The sequence below is a fragment of the Chiloscyllium plagiosum genome, chromosome 32 (genome assembly GCF_004010195.1).
Source record: "Chiloscyllium plagiosum isolate BGI_BamShark_2017 chromosome 32, ASM401019v2, whole genome shotgun sequence".
Taxonomy (NCBI): Eukaryota; Metazoa; Chordata; class Chondrichthyes; order Orectolobiformes; family Hemiscylliidae; genus Chiloscyllium; species Chiloscyllium plagiosum.
Genome location: NC_057741.1, coordinates 42,929,779 through 42,948,106, shown reverse-complemented (window position 1 = coordinate 42,948,106; position 18,328 = coordinate 42,929,779). Strand labels below are relative to the sequence as shown.

Here is an 18,328-nt window from a genome sequence, read left to right as displayed (position 1 = left end):
ATCAATGGTTGGCACAACATCGTGGGCTGAAGGGCCTGTTCTGTGCTGTACTGTTCTATGTTCTATGTTCTAATTATGTACCTGAACCCCAAGGTCCCTCTGTTCTACAACACAGCCCAAGGCCCTACCATTAATGGTGCTTAGTGGTTAGCACTGCTGCCAGGGACCCTTTGGGTGACTGACTGTGTGGAGTCTGCATGGGTTTCCTCCGGGAGCTCCTGTTTACTCCCACAGTCCAAAGATTTGCATATTTGGCAGATTAGCTGTCGGAAATTGCCTGTAGTATTTAGGTACGTGCAGGCTGGGTGGGTTAGCCACGGGAAATACAGGGGTAGGGGTTGGGTCTAGGTGGGATGCTGTTTGGTGTGGACCTGTCAGGCCACTGTTTCCACAGTGTAGGGATTCTATGATTAATAATTTACTGTGTAAAGAAATGAACCCTCTGAATATTTTGCCACTTACCTTAAAGGTTATGTCTGGTTGCTGATCTCTCACTTGACATAATTTCTCACGATCCAGTTGAGTGGCAGAGCACACTCAATGGGCTTAATGGCCTACTCCTGCTCGTATAATCTATGTTCCCATGCTTTTGAACATTGCTATTAAATCACCTGTTGACTGTTCTCATTTTAAGGCCAACAATCTCAGCTGCTATAGTCTTGCAACACATACAAATCTTTCAAATTAAATAAAATCATATAATGAAATAAATCTTAAGGCAATAACCATATGTAAAGGAAATCTGAAATGGAAGCAATTTATTGTACAAAAGAGTGCATATCTTAAAATACTAACTCTAAGTAGAATATAATAGCATCAAAACAACAAAGCTTGGATCAGATTGAAGCTACGAATTATATTTAAAGGTGTTTAATTTTGTTTTCCAATATATTTTTGCTGCAAATATATTGTAAGTGATAAAAAAATGTTTTGAAATACCACCAAAAATAAATAGGATTTATATTTGTGCACTTCAAAAAAAAGATTAATTATCTCCCAGCTCAATGGATTAACAGAATTGACTTCCTTCTTTAGGAAGTGTTGATTTTGTGATTGGCTAATCAAGTTTCTCAAGTTAGGTTGTTTGTTGGGAAGCGTTTGTTTAATCTCGAGCACTGAACTGTAGGTTCCTCTGCCATTGCTTTCTGCGTGGAGCTATTCTCTGCTTTCTGTATTTATTAAATTGACGAAGACCAAATAAATGATCTCTCTGTCCTTTTCCTCTCTTTCTTCGTCCCATGCTCATGTTGTTCACCTCTGGGAATTTTGGAGAGTTCTGCAGACTTTGGAATATATTCTGCCGGTGCTCCTGCTTCTCGTCACAATTAAAGGTCAATGCCACACCAACATTAGACTTCATGACTCTGGATACACTGTCTGAACTTCCATGAAAACATCTCCCCAGTGCTATTTCTTTGGCTGTCCTTGGATCCTGATCAGTTACTGTGTAGATTCCATAGTTATGGCCAAGGGGATCGAGTGGAGCCAACATGGTAAATTCACTGGAGTCATTGTTGACAGCAAGAGGAAGGTGGTTGACCAGATATTCCTGTAACATATTGTTCACACTTTCTCTGTGACATTTACCTTGAGGGATGATCTTCACTAATGTGCGGTCAATGCGTTCTTGGTCATAGAGCATTCCACTACACTTAAATTCCAAGCAAACGGCAGAGATGCCCAAGTGGTCCAGAGCACGAGTGCTTCGCATATCGCGAATACCGTAAATTTTTCCAACTGTCTGAGGATGAGTCCCTCCTGTGTTTCGAGATCTCACAGTAATCTCTTGAGGGCTGTGGAGTTTGACCTTTATATAACAAGCTCTGAATTCCAGTGGCCTTGGCCACCAAGCAAGGTAGTCTTCTGTCCAGCTCATTGGGTCATCGTCATCGAAAGGTACAGTGTTAAAAGCATAACTGTCTCCTTCGACTCTGTAAAAGCGGAAATGACCTGCACTAAATGAAGCCTCTTCACATTCTTTAAAATTTTCATAACGGTAAATAGGACCATCCATTTCATCTGAGACAGTGGGTGTTGGTTTGGCTACATTTATTTTAAAAGCTGTCTTTTTAACATTGGCATCTTCATGATCTGATCTTCTATACTGCAGCTTCTTGAAATAAGATTGCTGAACACCTATTGTATTTGAGTTCATATCTGGGAAAGATGCTACTGCCTCAAGTTCTTCTCCCGCTAGAGTTGCCATCACATAGGCGGAGTAAGCATCTGGCTGCTGGTCATCACAGAAAGCTGGCAAGCAAGCTCCGTTTGGACCAGTAATAACACTGTCAAACCGACCCCAAGCTCTGGGATTAGAGGAAAAGCCTGACATGGGTTCCACATTAATAAGTGACACCACAACTCCTTCGATCTGATTGCTTGGCATAAATCGATCACTTCGAAATGTTCTAACTTTAACATAGCACCTTCTGCTTTCAGGGACATCAAGGTTAAAAAGTCTTCTCTCTCGAATCTCCATATTGCCCACCAGAAACTTTCTATCTTCTCGTTTACCTCGTCGAATACTAATAAAAGTAAAATCACCTTCTTCTTCCCAGAAGCCCGTTTCAGGGTTCATTGACCACAGCTTCATTTTCTCCAAGTGTTCTGGCATTTTCACCTGTGCAGAGTCCAGAAAAACCTTCACTTGTCCTGCATTGAGGCTTTCCTTTGCTGCTTCATCTCTAAAGTCAAGAGAAAACATGCCATATGTCCTCAAAGGAAGAACATCACCTTCTTCATTAATGAAATTCAGATCACTCTGGGCTGCTGAAGCTAACGAGATATCCCTTGGATCTAAGAATGTTACACTGGCTTTGACTAACCCCCTGTAAATATCTCCATTCTGCCTGTAGAAGGAGTTGGGAGGAATCTCCAATTCCGCTATGGGACTTTGGTTTTCGATTGCTCCCAGTGAGATGGTATTGCTGACAGAACAATCCAAAGTCACTGCTGGCTTTTTCCTTAGAAGTTTAATCTCATGATAGACAGAGCTGCCTTTTTTGTTAAAGGGAAGAATCTTTGTTGTGTTCACAAACTTGCCATACCGATCTACAAAGGTGAGTACTAGCCGATCAATGTCTGCAGGAACCTGAATGGAGAATGTTCCTCTAAACCCAGTCATACTAATCTTCTTTCCACTCATGAAAATCAGTCCAAACCGCATGGCTTCACCATTATCAGCAGCAAGTGCACGGCCACGGACAATTGCCCTGGTTTCAACACACTTCTGACAACCACACCTGCTGACCACCTTGATTGGAAGCATATAGTTGGTGCAGGAAATCTTCCTTTCCACAAGTTTCACTGCCCCACAGCAGTAAGCTGTTGTGTCTTTGCATCGTGGCTCTGGTTCATGCTCACCACTGCATGTTGTGACAGAACATTTTCCCACATTGTAGTAAAATGACTGAGTCAGATTCTGGTAACAGTCATAAGGAAGCTGTATTAAGTGGGTCTTAGGTTTGGGGTTGCATGAAGGAGCACCAAGAGCTGTCAAAATAAAAACAGTGATTTTAAACCCACATGTTTATTTTATGTCACAGCTTTATGAAGAATCTCAAAGCATTTCAGACATTGGTGACCCCCGGTCTGGTGAACACAGGAAGATTATGTAAAAGGCTCAATAGTTTTTATGGTGTATATTTTGAGGGTGAAATTCTGGTCACCATCACATGAGCATTCACTGCCTACCTTCATAAAGTGCCACAATAGCTTAAACATCCACCTGATCACAAAAAGTCCAAATTGTTTTTTAAGTAAACTCTGTCAATCCTGCATTGACATGTCATGCCATGTTAGTGTGCTGGAACTTCAACCTCATTACTCAGAGGTGACCATGCCACCAACTGGACCAGGCTGGCACAAATTTAAATCGCAAAAAATAATTTCACTAAAGATGTGGGCAGAGGAGATTTACAAGGACATTGCCAGAATGGAAAATTGCAGCAATGAGCTTTATTTGATAGGCTGGGATTCTTCTTCTTTGAAGAGGAAACTTTTGATTGAAGTGTACAGCATTGTGAGGGGCCTCAACAGAATACATTTCTCATAGCAGAGAGTAACTCAGAGACATGAATTTTGAGAGATTGGTGGAAGGGTTAGGTTTTTTTGGCTGGCTGCCACAGTTGGCAACGTGGCCTCCTTCAGTGCTTTAAACTTCTCTGCAGTTTCCAAATATTTCACGTATCTAAAAAGGATGAATATGCAGGTCTAAGAGGTGAGGGCTCAGAAAGAACATGAACTGTTCCTTATGACAGCCAGCACTGACATTGTGGGTAGAATGGACTGCTTCTGTACCATGGTAAAAACAATGACTGCAGATGCTGGAAACCAGATTCTGGATCAATGGTGCTGGAAGAGCACAGCAGTTCAGGCAGCATCGAGGAGCTTCAGCAAAATCGACGTTTCGGGCAAAAGCCCTTCATCAGGAATAAAGCTGCTTCTGTACCATATCAATTCAAGGATATTACAAGGTCAGAGTGGTGGATGTGATCTATATGGACTTCAGTAAGGCATTCAACAAGGTTCCCATGGGAGACTGATTAGCAAGGTTAGATCTCATGGAATACAGGGTGAACAAGCCATTTGGATACAGAATTGGCTTGAAGGTAGAAGACAGAGGGTGGTGGTGGAGGGTTGTTTTTCAGACTGGAGGCCTGTGACCAGTGGAGTGCCACAAGGATCGGTGCTGGGTCCATGACTTTTTGTCATTATATAAATTATTTGGATGTGAGCATAAAAGGTATAGTTAGTAAGTTTGCAGATGACACCAAAATTGGAGGTGTAGTGGACAGAGAATAGGGTTACCTCAGATTACAACAGGATCTTGATCAGATGGGCCAGTGGCCTGAGGAGTGGCAGATGGAGTTTAATTTAGATAAATGCGAGGTGCTGCATTTTGGGAAAGCAAATCTTCGTAGGACTTATACACTTAATTGTAAGGTCTTAGGGAGTGTTGCTGAACAAAGAGACTTTGGAGTGCAGGTTCAAAGCTCCTTGAAACTGGAGTCGCAGGTAGATAGGATTGTGAAGAAGGTGCTTTCTTTTATTGGTCAGAGCATTAAGTATAAGAGTTGGGAGGTCATGTTGCAGTTGCATAGGACTTTGGTTAGGCCTCTGTTGGAATATCAGAAGGATGTGAAATTTGAAAGGATTCAAAAAATATTTACAAGAATGTTGCCAGAATTAGAGGATTTGCGCTATTGGGAAAAGCTGTATAGGCTGGGGCTGTTTTCTCTGGAGCATCAGAGACTAAGGGTGACCTAATAGAGATTTATAAAATCTTGAGGGGCATGGTTGGGTAGACAAAGTCTTTTCCCTGGGATAGTGGAGTCCAGAATAGAGTTTAGGGTGAGAGGGGAAAGATATAAAAAGGACCTAAAGGGCAACTTTTTCACACAGATGGTGGTGCGTGTTTGGAATGAGCTGCCAGAGGAAGTGGTGGAGGGCTGGTACAATTGCAACATTTAAAAAGGCATCTGGATGGGTGCATGAATAGGAATGGTTTAGAGGGATATGGGCTGAAAATGTGTTGCTGGAAAAGCGCAGCAGGTCAGGCAGCATCCAGGGAACAGGAGAATCAACGTTTCGGGCATAAGCCCTTCTTCAGGAACGTCGATTCTCCTGTTCCCTGGATGCTGCCTGACCTGCTGCGCTTTTCCAGCAACACATTTTCAGCTCTGATTTCCAGCATCTGCAGACCTCACTTTCTCCTTAGAGGGATATGGGCCAGGTGCTGGCAGGTGGGACTAGATTGGGTTGGGATATCTGGTCAGCATGGATGAGTTGGACCAAAGGGTCTCTTTTCATGCTATACATTTCTATGACTCTATATACATTTTTGAAGCTGAAGTTATTTCTTGGACATGATTGTTCCAAGACAAAAAAATTTGCAAAGGTTTTATACACCGTTATCTTCAAAGCTTCCTTTGCCTTTCTGAAGGAGTGCTGCATTGTCGGATCGCCAACACAGAAGAAGACCTGATTTAATGGAGCTCATTGCTAATCAAGGTGGCAGCTTGCCCTCTTAGGTCATAATACTAGGAACAGGGAGTTGTTCCTAGTATTCTGGCCAATATTTATCCCTCAACTCCGATCATCACCACATCATGGCAGTACTTGGAGTGGTATGGTGGCTCAGTGGTTAACACTGCTGCCTCAGAACACCAGGAACCTGGATTCAATGCCAGTCTCAGTAAACATTGTCGAGTCTGCACATTCTCCCTGGGACTATCTGGATTTGCTGCCACAGTCCAAAGATGTGCCGGTTCGGTAGATTGGCCACGTTAAATTGCCCATAGTGTCCAGGGTTGTGTAGGTTAGATGGATTAACCATGGGAAATATGGAGTTACAGGGATGGGGTGGGCCTGGGTGGGATACTCTTCGGAGGGGCAGTGTGGACTCATGCTGAATGGACTCTTTCTGCACTGTTCGGATTCTTTGACCTATAGGTTTGGGGATCCTGTTATGGTCACCATCTTCCTATAACTACACTTGAAAAATAGTCCAATGACTGCAAATGGATTAGTATATGTTGAGGTCAAGAAAGATTTTTTTTTCTCATGGGATGTGGATGTTGCTGATGGGCAAGCATTGCTGATCCCTCGTTGGGCTTGAGAAGGTGACAGTTAGCTGCCGTCTTGAACCACTGTAATCCATTTGCTGCAGGTGAACCCACAATGCAAGTATGCCTGTCCATCTGATCTAGTGCATTCTTCTTTCCCATCACCAAAACACTTGTGGCATTTTTCCTTCCACTTATACATGAAAAAGAGGGCTATGTATCTGAGTTGATTAACCAATTATGTAGATTCCAATAAAGGTAACACGTGAACTAAGTACCCGAGTTTCCTCAGAAAATTATATCTACTTGTAATTTAAATTAATTCAGTTGTTTAATTACCTATCACTGTCAACGAGGCTGGCTTGGATTTAATAGAGCCTGCAATGTTACGAGCTTGACACAAATATTGTCCAGCCTGTTGTGGTTGAAGGTCCCTTAACACAAGAGAACTGTGATAACCATGTGTCTTCACATCTAAAAGAGAGCCATTATGATACCTGCATAGACAGGAGTGGAGCAGAGGTTTAAAGGAGAGAAACACAAGAATCTAAATCAAACAGAAAAACACAATGCAATCCAAGGATTCCAAATTCCCATGGCTGCCTTTGACCTGGGTCAGATTGGACAGCTCTGGAATCAAAAAATAATTTAAAACACAGGGCAGGAGGCCATTCATTCCACTGAGTCCATTCTGACTTTCCATAGATGAATCCATGTTGGATGTTAGTGTCAGAACAGGTAGATTGGTGGGGGATAGGCACATCGTTGAAGGTGGGGTGGGAGGAGCATTGTTGAAAGTGGACCTTGTTGAGTAGTGTGATAGTAGCAAGAAGCCTATTTCTATGTATTACCATTTTACTAGCATATTACCTCACATCATTTCTGTTAGTGTGTTGCTGGAAAAGCGCAGCAGGTCAGGCAGCATCCAGGGAACAGGAGAATCGACGTTTCGGGCATAAGCCGGGTTTATGCCCGAAACGTCGATTCTCCTGTTCCCTGGATGCTGCCTGACCTGCTGCGCTTTTCCAGCAACACATTTTCAGCTCTGATCTCCAGCATCTGCAGACCTCACTTTCTCCTCATTTCTGTTAGTGTTCACCCACAGAGTGGAAAGAAACTAGTCAGCAACAGTTCCTGCCAAAGAAGTCAGAGTGGGCTTGCCACCTGCTCCTTAGAACTTCCAGCCTGGTGCCAACAGTCCCCAACATCTCAGGGCATATTTCATGGGCAGTGACCTTGCTAGGGAGGTTGGCATTGGATTTTACCAGCCTTACAACGTTCTCATGATATATCTCCAACTCACTTAGAATACAGTTCTTCATTTCAACATTGCATTTTGGAGCTCACTGACACCATTCATTGTAATGTTGCTGCCAGACTCCATCGCAGGAATAGGCATCTGGTGCATTGCAGCAAGGTACCCTTGACAAAAAGCGCCTGGATCCAAACTGTTAACTCTGTTTTCTCACCACAGCTACTGCTGGATTTGCTGAGTTTTTGTGTGTTTCAGATCTCCACCACCTATACTTCTTTGTTTTATTTGTATTTAATTCACTGTCGCATCTCTTTGAGGTATATCCTACTTGAAGAAGTTCTACTCCTCTTATTGACAAGATTTCTATTTAATCTGTCTCCTTATTCTACCAATCTATTCACTCCATTCCCCCAAGTCTGCATCATCCTGATAAATACCATCCTAGCTGATATCAGTTATGAAGAAGGGTCATTCAAACTGTAATGCTAACTCTGATTTCTCTGCACAGATGGTGCTGCGTTTCTCAAACAATTTCAGTTTTTGTGGTTTCTCAGCTCAGGGGCAACAGGGTGGCTCACTGGTTAGCACTGCTGCCTCACAGCGCCAGGGACCTGGTTTTGATTCCAGCCTCAGGCGACTGTCTGTGTGGAGTTTGCACATTCTCCCTGTGTCTGCATGGGCTTCCTCCCATAATCCAAAGATGTGCAGGTTAAGTGGATTAGCCATGCTAAATTGCCCATAGTGTTCAGGGATGTGTAGATAAGGTGCAGGGGTAAATATAGGATAATAGGATGGAAGTGGGTCTGGGTGGGTTACTCTTCAGAGGGTCAGTGTGGACTTGTTGGACCAAAGGGCCTGTCTTCACACTATAGGGCTTCTAGAACTCTTGCTAGCACTAACTATTTTCACACTTACTTGGATGCTCACAGTGACTGTATCTTGCCTTGCTTATTTGCACTTTGCCACCTCATTCAGAACTTAAAGCCTTACAGTACTTCCCTCTTTGCTTGCCTTTTAAGGTAGCCACAAAGTCTGCCAATTAGTCCTGGTTGTCAGCAAGGATCATTCAAAGATTGAACGTATTGCTGTATGGTAATGTGCTTTATCAACATCACACCTGTGGCAAACACACCGCATTGGGCAGTGACTTACAGCCATCTCTCAAAGTTTAAGGGGAGTAGACCTTGGTCAAGTTAAGGGGGAGTGTCATTGGTCAGAGAAGTCCAGAAGCTTGGTCACAGTCTGTCAGCCAATTTGTAGTGGTCTGTTTCAGAGACTCAGTACCATTCAGGGAGTGGGCCATAGCCAGTCCTGCAGGTCCAGTGCAATCAGTCCAGGGAGTGTGAGAGATCAGTCAGGGGTCTGGTCACTCAGAACAATCTTATCTTGAAGTACTTGTAGATAATTGTACCTTGCAATTCTCAAATGTGTTTTTTAAAAGGGGATAATACAGGAGAGTGAGGGGGAGATGGAATATCACACCTTCTGATGCGAAGGAAGCTTAAAAACAACAACCCTTCAAAATAAACAGATTGGACTGTGATCTTGTGACTACAATGATAACAAGGGCTTGATGACTCTCTGCTCAATAGAAAACCATGTCCTATGGATTATAATCTAAACTTTGTGTATCCTTCAAAGGAAAAAACACAAGGAAAGGGGTTAAAGTGCCAGTTTTAACTTTAGTGGAGGGTAATTGTAGGAGTGAACATCTCACATGTACCAGTCTTGGTACACCATCTCACAGTGGAAGACATCCAGCAGTGTACCAGAACTTCAAGACGTCATGGGGCAGAGTTGAGTGTAGTGGCCATCTCTAAGGAGATTATGTTGGGGAAGCTGACGAGTCTGAAGGTGGATAAAACACCCTTAATATAATGGACAAAAGCTGGGGTTTCTGAAGAAGATAGCTGAGGAGATTGTGAATGCATTGGTAGTGATCTTTCAGGAAAATTGTTAATCTAACATCCCTGTTTAAGAGGTGAGGGAGGCAGAAGATGGCAAATTAGGCCAGATAGCCTGATCTCAGTTGTTGGTAAGATTTTAGAGTCCCTCATTAAGGATGAGATTGAAGAATACTTGTTAAGTGCATGGTAAAATTGGACTGAATCAGCACAACTTCATCAAGGGGAGGTCATGCCAGACAAATCTGTTAGAATTCTTTGAGGAGTTAATAAGCAAGTTAGACAAAGGAGAGGCAATGGACATGATCTGCTTGGATCTCCAGAAGGTCTTTGACAAGGTGCCACACAGGAGGTTACTAAATTAGCTAGGGACCCATAGTTTTAGCTGCAAGCTGCTGGCATGGATAGAGGATTAGTTGACTGGCAGAAGACAGAAGTGGGAATAAAGGGGTCTTTTTTAGATGACAGCTGGTGACTAGTGGAATTCCGCAGAGTTTGGTGTTGGGTCCATAACTATTCATGGAAGTTTGTAAATGACATGTGATGGAGGGGCAGGCTGTGTTGAGGCGGGAAGGCTGCAGAAGATAATGGGCAGGCTAGGACAATGGACAAAGAAGTGGCAGAGTGAATACAATGTGGGAAGGTGTGAGGTTATGCACTTTAGTAGGAAGAAAAGAGGTGGGAAAAGACTTCAGAAAGTGGAAAGTGACTTGGGAGTCCTAGTCCAGGATTTACTTAAGGTTAACACACAGGCTGAGTTGGCAATTAGGAAGGGAAATGAAATGTTAGCATTTATTTCAAGAAGGTTGGAATACAAGAGCAGAGATGTACTGCTGAGGCTGCATAAGGCTCTGGTCAGACGCATTTGTAAGCAGTTTTGGGCTCTGTATCTAGGGATTTCTGTACTCACCTTGGAGATCCAGAGGAGGTTTGCAAGAATGATCCTAGGAATGAAGAGCTTCTCATATGAGGAGTGGTTGAGGACTCTCAGTCTGTACTCTGCAGTTTAGAAGGAATGATGAGGGGAGCGATCTAGATAGAGGGGACATGGAGAAAATGTTTCCACCAAAATAGAAGTGACCAGGACCTGAGGGCGCAGCTTCAGAGTAAAAGGATGACACTTTAGAACTGAGATGAGGAGGAATTTCTTCAGCCAGAGGATGGTGAATCTGTGGAACTCATTACAACGGAGGGCTGTGGAGACCAAGTCATTGAATGAATTTAAGACAGAGATAGAGTTAATAACAGGATCAAAGATTACAAAGAGAAGATAAGAGAATGAGGTTGAGAAACATATCAGGCATGAACAAGTTGCAAAGCCCTATCAATGGGCCAAACAGCCTAATTCTGCTCCTCTATCTGAGGGTCTTATGGAGCGTTAGTGTACTGTGGTGGTCACAGTTGAAGATCTACCCCCTAGTTACATTTGTGATGTAATTAACAGAGTTTTCTCACTCAGGGAGCTACAAATCAGTTAACAAAGGGAAATCTTAACAAAAGGACTCTCAGTCGGAATGTCGAAATTCTATCATGGTCAAAAGTAATTCGAACTACAGAATTTCAGTTAAATTAGTGATTGTGAAACTTACTGTTCAGCTGCCAACTTCAACACCACCAGTAGCCTTAACTGCAACAGCCTCTATGTTCAACGTTCCATTCTTTGCAAACAATTTAAACTTTCTGGACTTGCACCTTAATTCTAATTGATGTGTATGTGTGTTACTAAGTCATTGTTATCCGTTGAAAATCTGGTTAAACTGAATCAATTTAAAGCACAAGTTCATTTGGTTCTGGGAGAAAGTTATCCACAAAGGAAGGGATCCTTTTCAAATTAACCTTGTTGTAACCTACTGAGAGTGAGGGTGAATAAAGAAGGAACCAATTAATCCCTCCTCACCCGGGAGCTAACCTGTCTGGAACTGAAGTCAACTAGAGTCTTCATCTTGGATCTGGTTGTAACAGTGGCCACAGCTGACCTGGTGCACAGCTGGTCTTTTAAAATATAGTGTCAATGGCAAAAATCCCAAAGGAGCAGGCAGTGGTGAGTCCACCACATGTGAGTGATACAGTGTGAGTGCGATACTTTAAAGATATGGTATAGGAATACATATGGTGAGCTGTGCAGGTTTGTGTCAGATGATTTGCCAGAGCTCACAGAGAGAAATCTACATAAAATTCCCTGAAATTGACACTTGGCTGATTTTAGTAAAATTCAGCTGTAATTCAAAGACAATCAAAATAAGCAAGATGGAGGAATGAAAACTTAAACCAAACGTGAATTTAACTCCTGAAGGCCCCTGATATAATGGTAATGTCACTGGATTTATAATCAATTGCCAAGGCTAATGGCCCTTGGATATCAATTTGAACTCCAGCTGGCAGATGGTAACATTTGAATTCAATTAAAATAAAACCTCATCTAATGCGGAATACTTAACCTCTGTCAGAAGGACCCATCAGTTTACTAATGTCCTTTAAAAAAAGGTTGACTCTTCGCTGCCCTCTGGACTGGATAGGGTGTGAATATGAAGCATGTGTTATGGACTAGGCCAGACCACTCAAACCATTCTTAAGCACACAGCCTTAGACCTAACTTTGTAACTTGTTTTGGTAAATGTACAGTGAAATTTATCCAGAGTAGGTTGACTACTGGATTTTAAAACAGACAAAAAATGTATTAACAAAATTAGGCAATGAAGCACAAAGAACAGAATAAAGAACCCTTACAGGATTAGGGTATCACTGACTAGGCCAATAGTTATTGCCCATTCCAAATTGCCCAGAGTAGGTTAAGAGTGACTCACATTGCTGTGGGTGTGGCATCACATATAGGCCAGACCAGTTAAGAATGCAGCTTCCTTCCCTAAAGGACATTAGTGAACCCATTGGGTTTTCCAACAATCAGCAATGATTTCATGGTCATCATTAGACTCTTAATTCCAGATATTTATTGAATTCAAATTCCACCATCTGCTATGGCAGGATTATGAACTGGGTTCCAGTAATGTTACCTAGTTCCCTGGATTAACAGTCCAGCAGTAATACCACTAGGTCATTGCCTCTCCACAATGCAACACTGGATGATATTTATCCCTCTTTGAAGCCTACCTTCTGCTTCCAACCCAAGAAACAATGATGAAAGGAAGTTGCCTCCTGGTCCTAGTATTCATACAGAGCGAGTTGAGAAGATTTGTAGCTCAGTTTGAGGTTCTGGATGTAGGTTTGCTCACTGAGCTGGAAGGTTCGTTTTTAGACATTTCATCACCATACTAGGTAACATCATCAGTGAGCCTCCGGATGAAGCAGTGGTGGCATGGCCCACCTTCTATTTGTGTTTAGGTATTTATGTCCTAAATACATAAATAGAAAGCAGGCCATACCACCAGTGCTTCATTTGGAGGCTCACTGATGATGTTACCTAGTATGGTGATAAAACGTCTAAAAACGAACCTTCCAGCTCAGTGAGCAAACCTACATCCATTCATACACACAGATCTGAGAATAAATATTTTCATGTAGAATGATGCCCTAAGACCAATTCACAGTCTGATCCTTCAATTATTCATTGTTCCTAAACCTCAAATCAATTCTCAATACAGAGGACTGTGACCCAAGAACTTTTCAGCTGAAGACAAAGATGCTGCCTCCATGGTGAAACCAACACAGAGAATGCTTTGTGTTCATGCTTTCAGTCCAGAATGGCTCTTCTTCAGTTCTGAAGAAATGTTAACAGCATTTCTCTCACTACAGATCCTGAGTTTCTCCAGCCTTTTCTGTTTGTATCATAAGTTCAACAAATGTTGGCATACCGTCATAGTACTTCCAGCATTTTCAGTTTTATTTCAGAATTCAACCATCTGCAGTACTTTTTTTTATGCTGTTACTCCTGGTTCCTAAAAACAGTAGGTGGAAGTAATTAGCACACTGGAAATCTCTGTCAACATTGACCTCTATGACAAAATGGCACCATTTTGAGTTGAGCTCTCACCTCCTCCATGCTGGTGACTGCATTCTTACCTCCCTCACCTCCATCACACCCACAAAATGCTCTAGTGCATCTAGTGTCTACTGCATCCGTGCATTTATTTCACCATTAGTGGCTCTGCTTAAGATCCATTTTTAACTTTAAAAAATTATGGGATAAGGGCATTGTTGGTTAAGCCAGCATTTATTGCTCATCTCTAATTGCTCAGAGAGCAGTTAAGAGTCAACTACTATGCTATTGGTCTGGAGTCATGCAGGCCAGCCCAGGTAGGGAATAAAGGTTTCCTTCCCTCAACGGCATTCATGAACCAGGTGAGTTTTTTTCTGACGATCAACAATAATTCCAGCTTTTTAAAAATTGAATTCAATTCCAGCATCAACTGTGGTGGGATTTGAACTGGGGTCTCTGTATTAACAGTCCAGTAATAATGCTACTAGGCCATTGCCTCCCATCCAATTTGGGTAAGATAGAGAGTTTACAGAGATATGGAAGGAGGAGGGCATGAAGAGTTAAAAGCACACATTATAAATTTACCTAAAAAGGATTCTTACCAGAAGTACTTGTCTGGTGGGGGATTACACTGAACTTTGCAGCAGAAAGTCACACTTTGTCCCTCATGTCTGACTTTGTTTGATGGATGTTTCCTGATATATGGTTTCTCTGTAATGTGCAAACATCAAGATTTAGCAAAGATTGAACAATCACAGTAAGTTGTGTTTAGTCCTAGAATGAACAGTTCTTCAATTGCTGGTTTCATTAATTGTTCCCTGGTTATACAAATTGACTCAGATACCTCGTACAGATCTTCCAATTCCTTCTCTGGCCAAACTAAGGAAGCTTAAACATATTTAAAATAAATAAGTACGCAAAAGTAAGCTTTTTTTATTATTCTAGGGTGTGAGCATCACTGGCTATGCTACTTACTGACCATCCTGGGTTGCCAGAGTGCAGATTAAGAGTCAACCACATTACTGTGGGTCTGGAGATTCTTTCCCCAAAGGACATTAGTGAGCTAAATGTTATTTTTCCCACAACAATTGACAATGGTTTCATGGTCATCATTAAAATATTGATTCCAGACTTTTTTTAAATTCAAATTCCACTATCTGCTGTGGCATGATTCCAACCCCAGTCTTGGAGTATTGCCTGGGCCTCTGGATTACTCATCAAGTGAGAATACCACTAGACCATCACCTTCCCAATGTGAGAAGTTTAATTAATTTTAGAAACCAACAAAGAATTACAAAAAAAAGATAATGAGCAAGAAAAAACAGTAAGAGTTTATTCAAGTATTTAAATAGGAAAAGAGTAAGGTGAGGATGGAAACATAGAATCCAAGAGCAGGAGCAGGCCGTTTGGCCCTTTGAGTGTGCTCCATCATTCAGCATATCATGGCCAAACATCCAACTCAGCATCCTGTTCTCTTTTTCTACCCTCCATATCCTTTGATCCCTTTGGTCCTAAGAACTAATATCTAGATTTTATTCAATGTTTTGGCTTCAACAGTTTCCTATAGCACAGAATTCCACAGGCCTGTTGCTACTTGGGTGAAGAAAATTCTCCTCACCTCAGTCCTAAAAGATCTCCTTTTATCCTTAGACTGTGACCCCTGATTCTGGACTCCTCAGTCGTCAAGAACCTGCTTCCTACATCTACTGTATCAAATCTTGATAGAATTTTATAGGTTTATGAGATTTCCCTCATTCTTCTAAACTCGTGATGTAGTCCTAACCAATCAATTGTTCCCCATTTGTCAGGCCAATCATCCCCAGAATCAGCCTGGGAAACCTTCGTTCCAGTCTTTCTGTAGCAAGGACATCCTTCCTCAGAAGCTGCACACAATACTCCAGGTGTGGTCTAATCAATGCCCTGTAACAGCTACAGCAATAAACCTTTACTGCTGTACTCAAATCCTCTCACTGTGAAAATCAACATACCATTTGCCTACTTCCCCTAATTGCTGCACTTACATTGTTACCTTCAGCGACTAATGTACAAGGACATCCAGGTCTTGTTGCACCTTCTCTCCTTTCCCAATCTATCGCTCTTCAGATAATATAACTGCCTTCCTGTTTCTGCTATCAAATTGGGTTACCCCACAATTATGCCATATCTGTCAAATCACACCTAAGCATTTTTGCATTGTTACGGACTAGGCCAGACCACTTAAAACATTCTTAAGCAGGCAGCCCAAACCGTAACTTTGCAACTTGTTTCAGTAAGTGTACAGTGAAAATTATCCGCAGTAAGTTAGCTAGGTTGACTGTCAGGTTTTAAAACAGACAAAACTTTATTCACAAAATTATGGAATTAAACACAAGGAACAGAATATAGAATATCCATAGAACTCAGACTATCCTAAACTAGACTGAATTATGCTGTTCCAAATATACACAACAGTCCCAATAAACAAACCCCTTAAGCACAGAGCAAAAAGTGAAACAAAGGCTTACAGGTCGAAGTTAGAAAGGCAGAGTTTAGCAGCCTGTTTCCACACAGCTCCACTGCTGAACTGACTAACTTAACTTCAGTTTCTAGGACTGAACTGCTCAGCTAGAGAGCTAGCCATGCTTCCTTGTCTTACACAGGTTACTTGTAAATACATAAAGCTTTTGCCTAAAGTCTCATCTGTTTATGCATAAACAAAAAGGCCTCCCGATACCCTTTTATCTCTGTACCAAATCCAGCCGTTTTGCAGCCCCCTGAGAAAAACCACGGACACAGTATCCTTGAGAAAAGGAACAGCTTCGTGACAGCATCCTCCAGCCTTTTTTGTCACTCACAAACCTGGAGATACAACATGTAGTTTCCTCATCAAAATCATATATTGTGAATATCTAGGGTCCAAACACTGATCTATACAATACCCCACTAGTCGCTGGCTACTACTCAGAAGAACACCTTAATATTCCCGGTCTACCAGTTTGCTATCTTTCCAGTACACAATCCCCAATACAATGCACTTTAATTTTACACAATAATCTCTTATGTAGGACCTCATTTAAAGCCTTCTGAAAAGCTAAGTTAAACCAAATCCACTGGCTCCTCCTTATCTACTCTACTTGTCACGTCCTCAAAAATGTCTAGCAGATTTGTCAAACATGACTTCCTCTTCATAAACCTTGCTGACTTTGTCCGATCCTTTCACTACTTTCCAAGTGCTCTGCTATGGCATCTTTAGTAATGAAGTCGAGTAGTTTTTTGCCAGTACTGGTGACAGGCTGATCTGTCTATAGTTCACTGCTTTCTATTTGCCTTCCTTCTGAGATACTGGGGTTTCATGAGGTACCTTCTAATGCATAAAGAACTCTTGCAGAGTCGATGCAATCTTGGAAGATGACCATTACTGCAGGTCCCTTAAAGAGGAATTAATAATGGGAAACAAAGAAATGACTGAAGCATTGAGCAGTACCTTGTGTCTTTTTTCACCATAGAAGGAAGTTCAAGAACACCCGGAAATCAGGATTAAAGGAATGGAGCAATGTGAAATGTCCACAATCACTTGGGAGAAGTGATGGAAAACTATTAGATCTAAAGGCTTTCTTGGCTTCTGACCTGATCGATTTTATTCCGAAGAATCGTAAAAAAAAACTGGCTGCAGAAATAACAGAGGCAATGGTGTCATCTTCCAAAATTCCCGAAATTCTGAAAAGGTCTCTACAGATTGGAAAATTGCAGAAACAATAACTCTATTCAAGAAAGGTGGTAAACAGAAAGCAATAAACTATAGATCAGTTTACCTAATAGCTTCATTAGAAAAATATTGGAGTCTACTCTTAAGGAGGTTTTAGGATGCATTTGAAAATCATAATACTAATCAGGCAGAATCAACGTGGTTTTGTGAAAGGAAGAGCATGTTTGACTAATTTAGCATCTTTAAGGGGAGCAATAAGGAAGGCATATAAAGGGTAAACTGTAGATATGACGAAGTTGGATTTCCAAAAGGCATTTGATAAGGTGCCACATTGAAGGTTATTTCACAAAATAAGAAGTTATAATGTCAAGTGAAGGGGCCTCACTTATTTACAATTGTTAATAACTTGGAGTAAGGAAGTGACAGTATGGTAGTTAAATTTATAGATGACAAAGGTTGATAGGAAAGTAAGTTATCAAGGGAATGTAAGAGGTCTACAAAAGATAAATGGAATGTTCCCTTCATATCAAAAGGGAATGGAGTATAAACATAGCAAAGTTTGCTAAAACTATACAAGGTATTAATCAGACCACAGCCAGGATCCTCAGAAACAAATCGGAGTAACTAAAGGATGATGTGCTTTGATCAGGAGGCAGGTAAATAGGGTGTAGCTTTGCTCGCTGAGCTGTAGGTTTGATATCCAGACGTTTCATTACCTGGCTAGGTAACATCATCAGTGGTGACCTCCAAGTGAACCAAAACTGTTGTCTTCTGCTTTCTATTTATATGTTTGTCCTGGATGGGGTTCCTGGGGTTTGTGATGATGTCATTTCCTGTTCGTTTTCTGAGGGGTTGATAGATGGTATCTAGATCTATGTGTTTGTTTATGGCGTTGTGGTTGGAGTGCCAGACCTCTAGGAATTCTCTGGCATGCCTTTGCTTAGCCTGTCCCAGGATAGATGTGTTGTCCCAGTCGAATTGGTG

At 41.7% G+C, this 18,328-nt stretch overlaps 1 protein-coding gene across 3 annotated transcripts in view; it reads right to left on the bottom strand.

Annotated features, from left to right (window-relative positions):
- Window positions 1-341: 341 nt before the first annotated feature.
- Window positions 342-18,328, bottom strand: part of LOC122539569 (cartilage intermediate layer protein, nucleotide pyrophosphohydrolase) — a 71,684-nt gene continuing 53,697 nt past the window's right edge. For all 3 annotated transcript variants that reach the window (XM_043674556.1, XM_043674557.1, XM_043674555.1), the window contains 3 exons: window positions 14,262-14,370; window positions 6,906-7,063; window positions 342-3,492 (listed from right to left, as the gene is read on the bottom strand). In XM_043674556.1, the coding sequence (XP_043530491.1) occupies window positions 1,103-3,492; window positions 6,906-7,063; window positions 14,262-14,370 (2,657 nt within the window). In that variant the 3' untranslated portion in view covers window positions 342-1,102. The remainder of the gene's footprint in view (window positions 3,493-6,905; window positions 7,064-14,261; window positions 14,371-18,328) is intronic.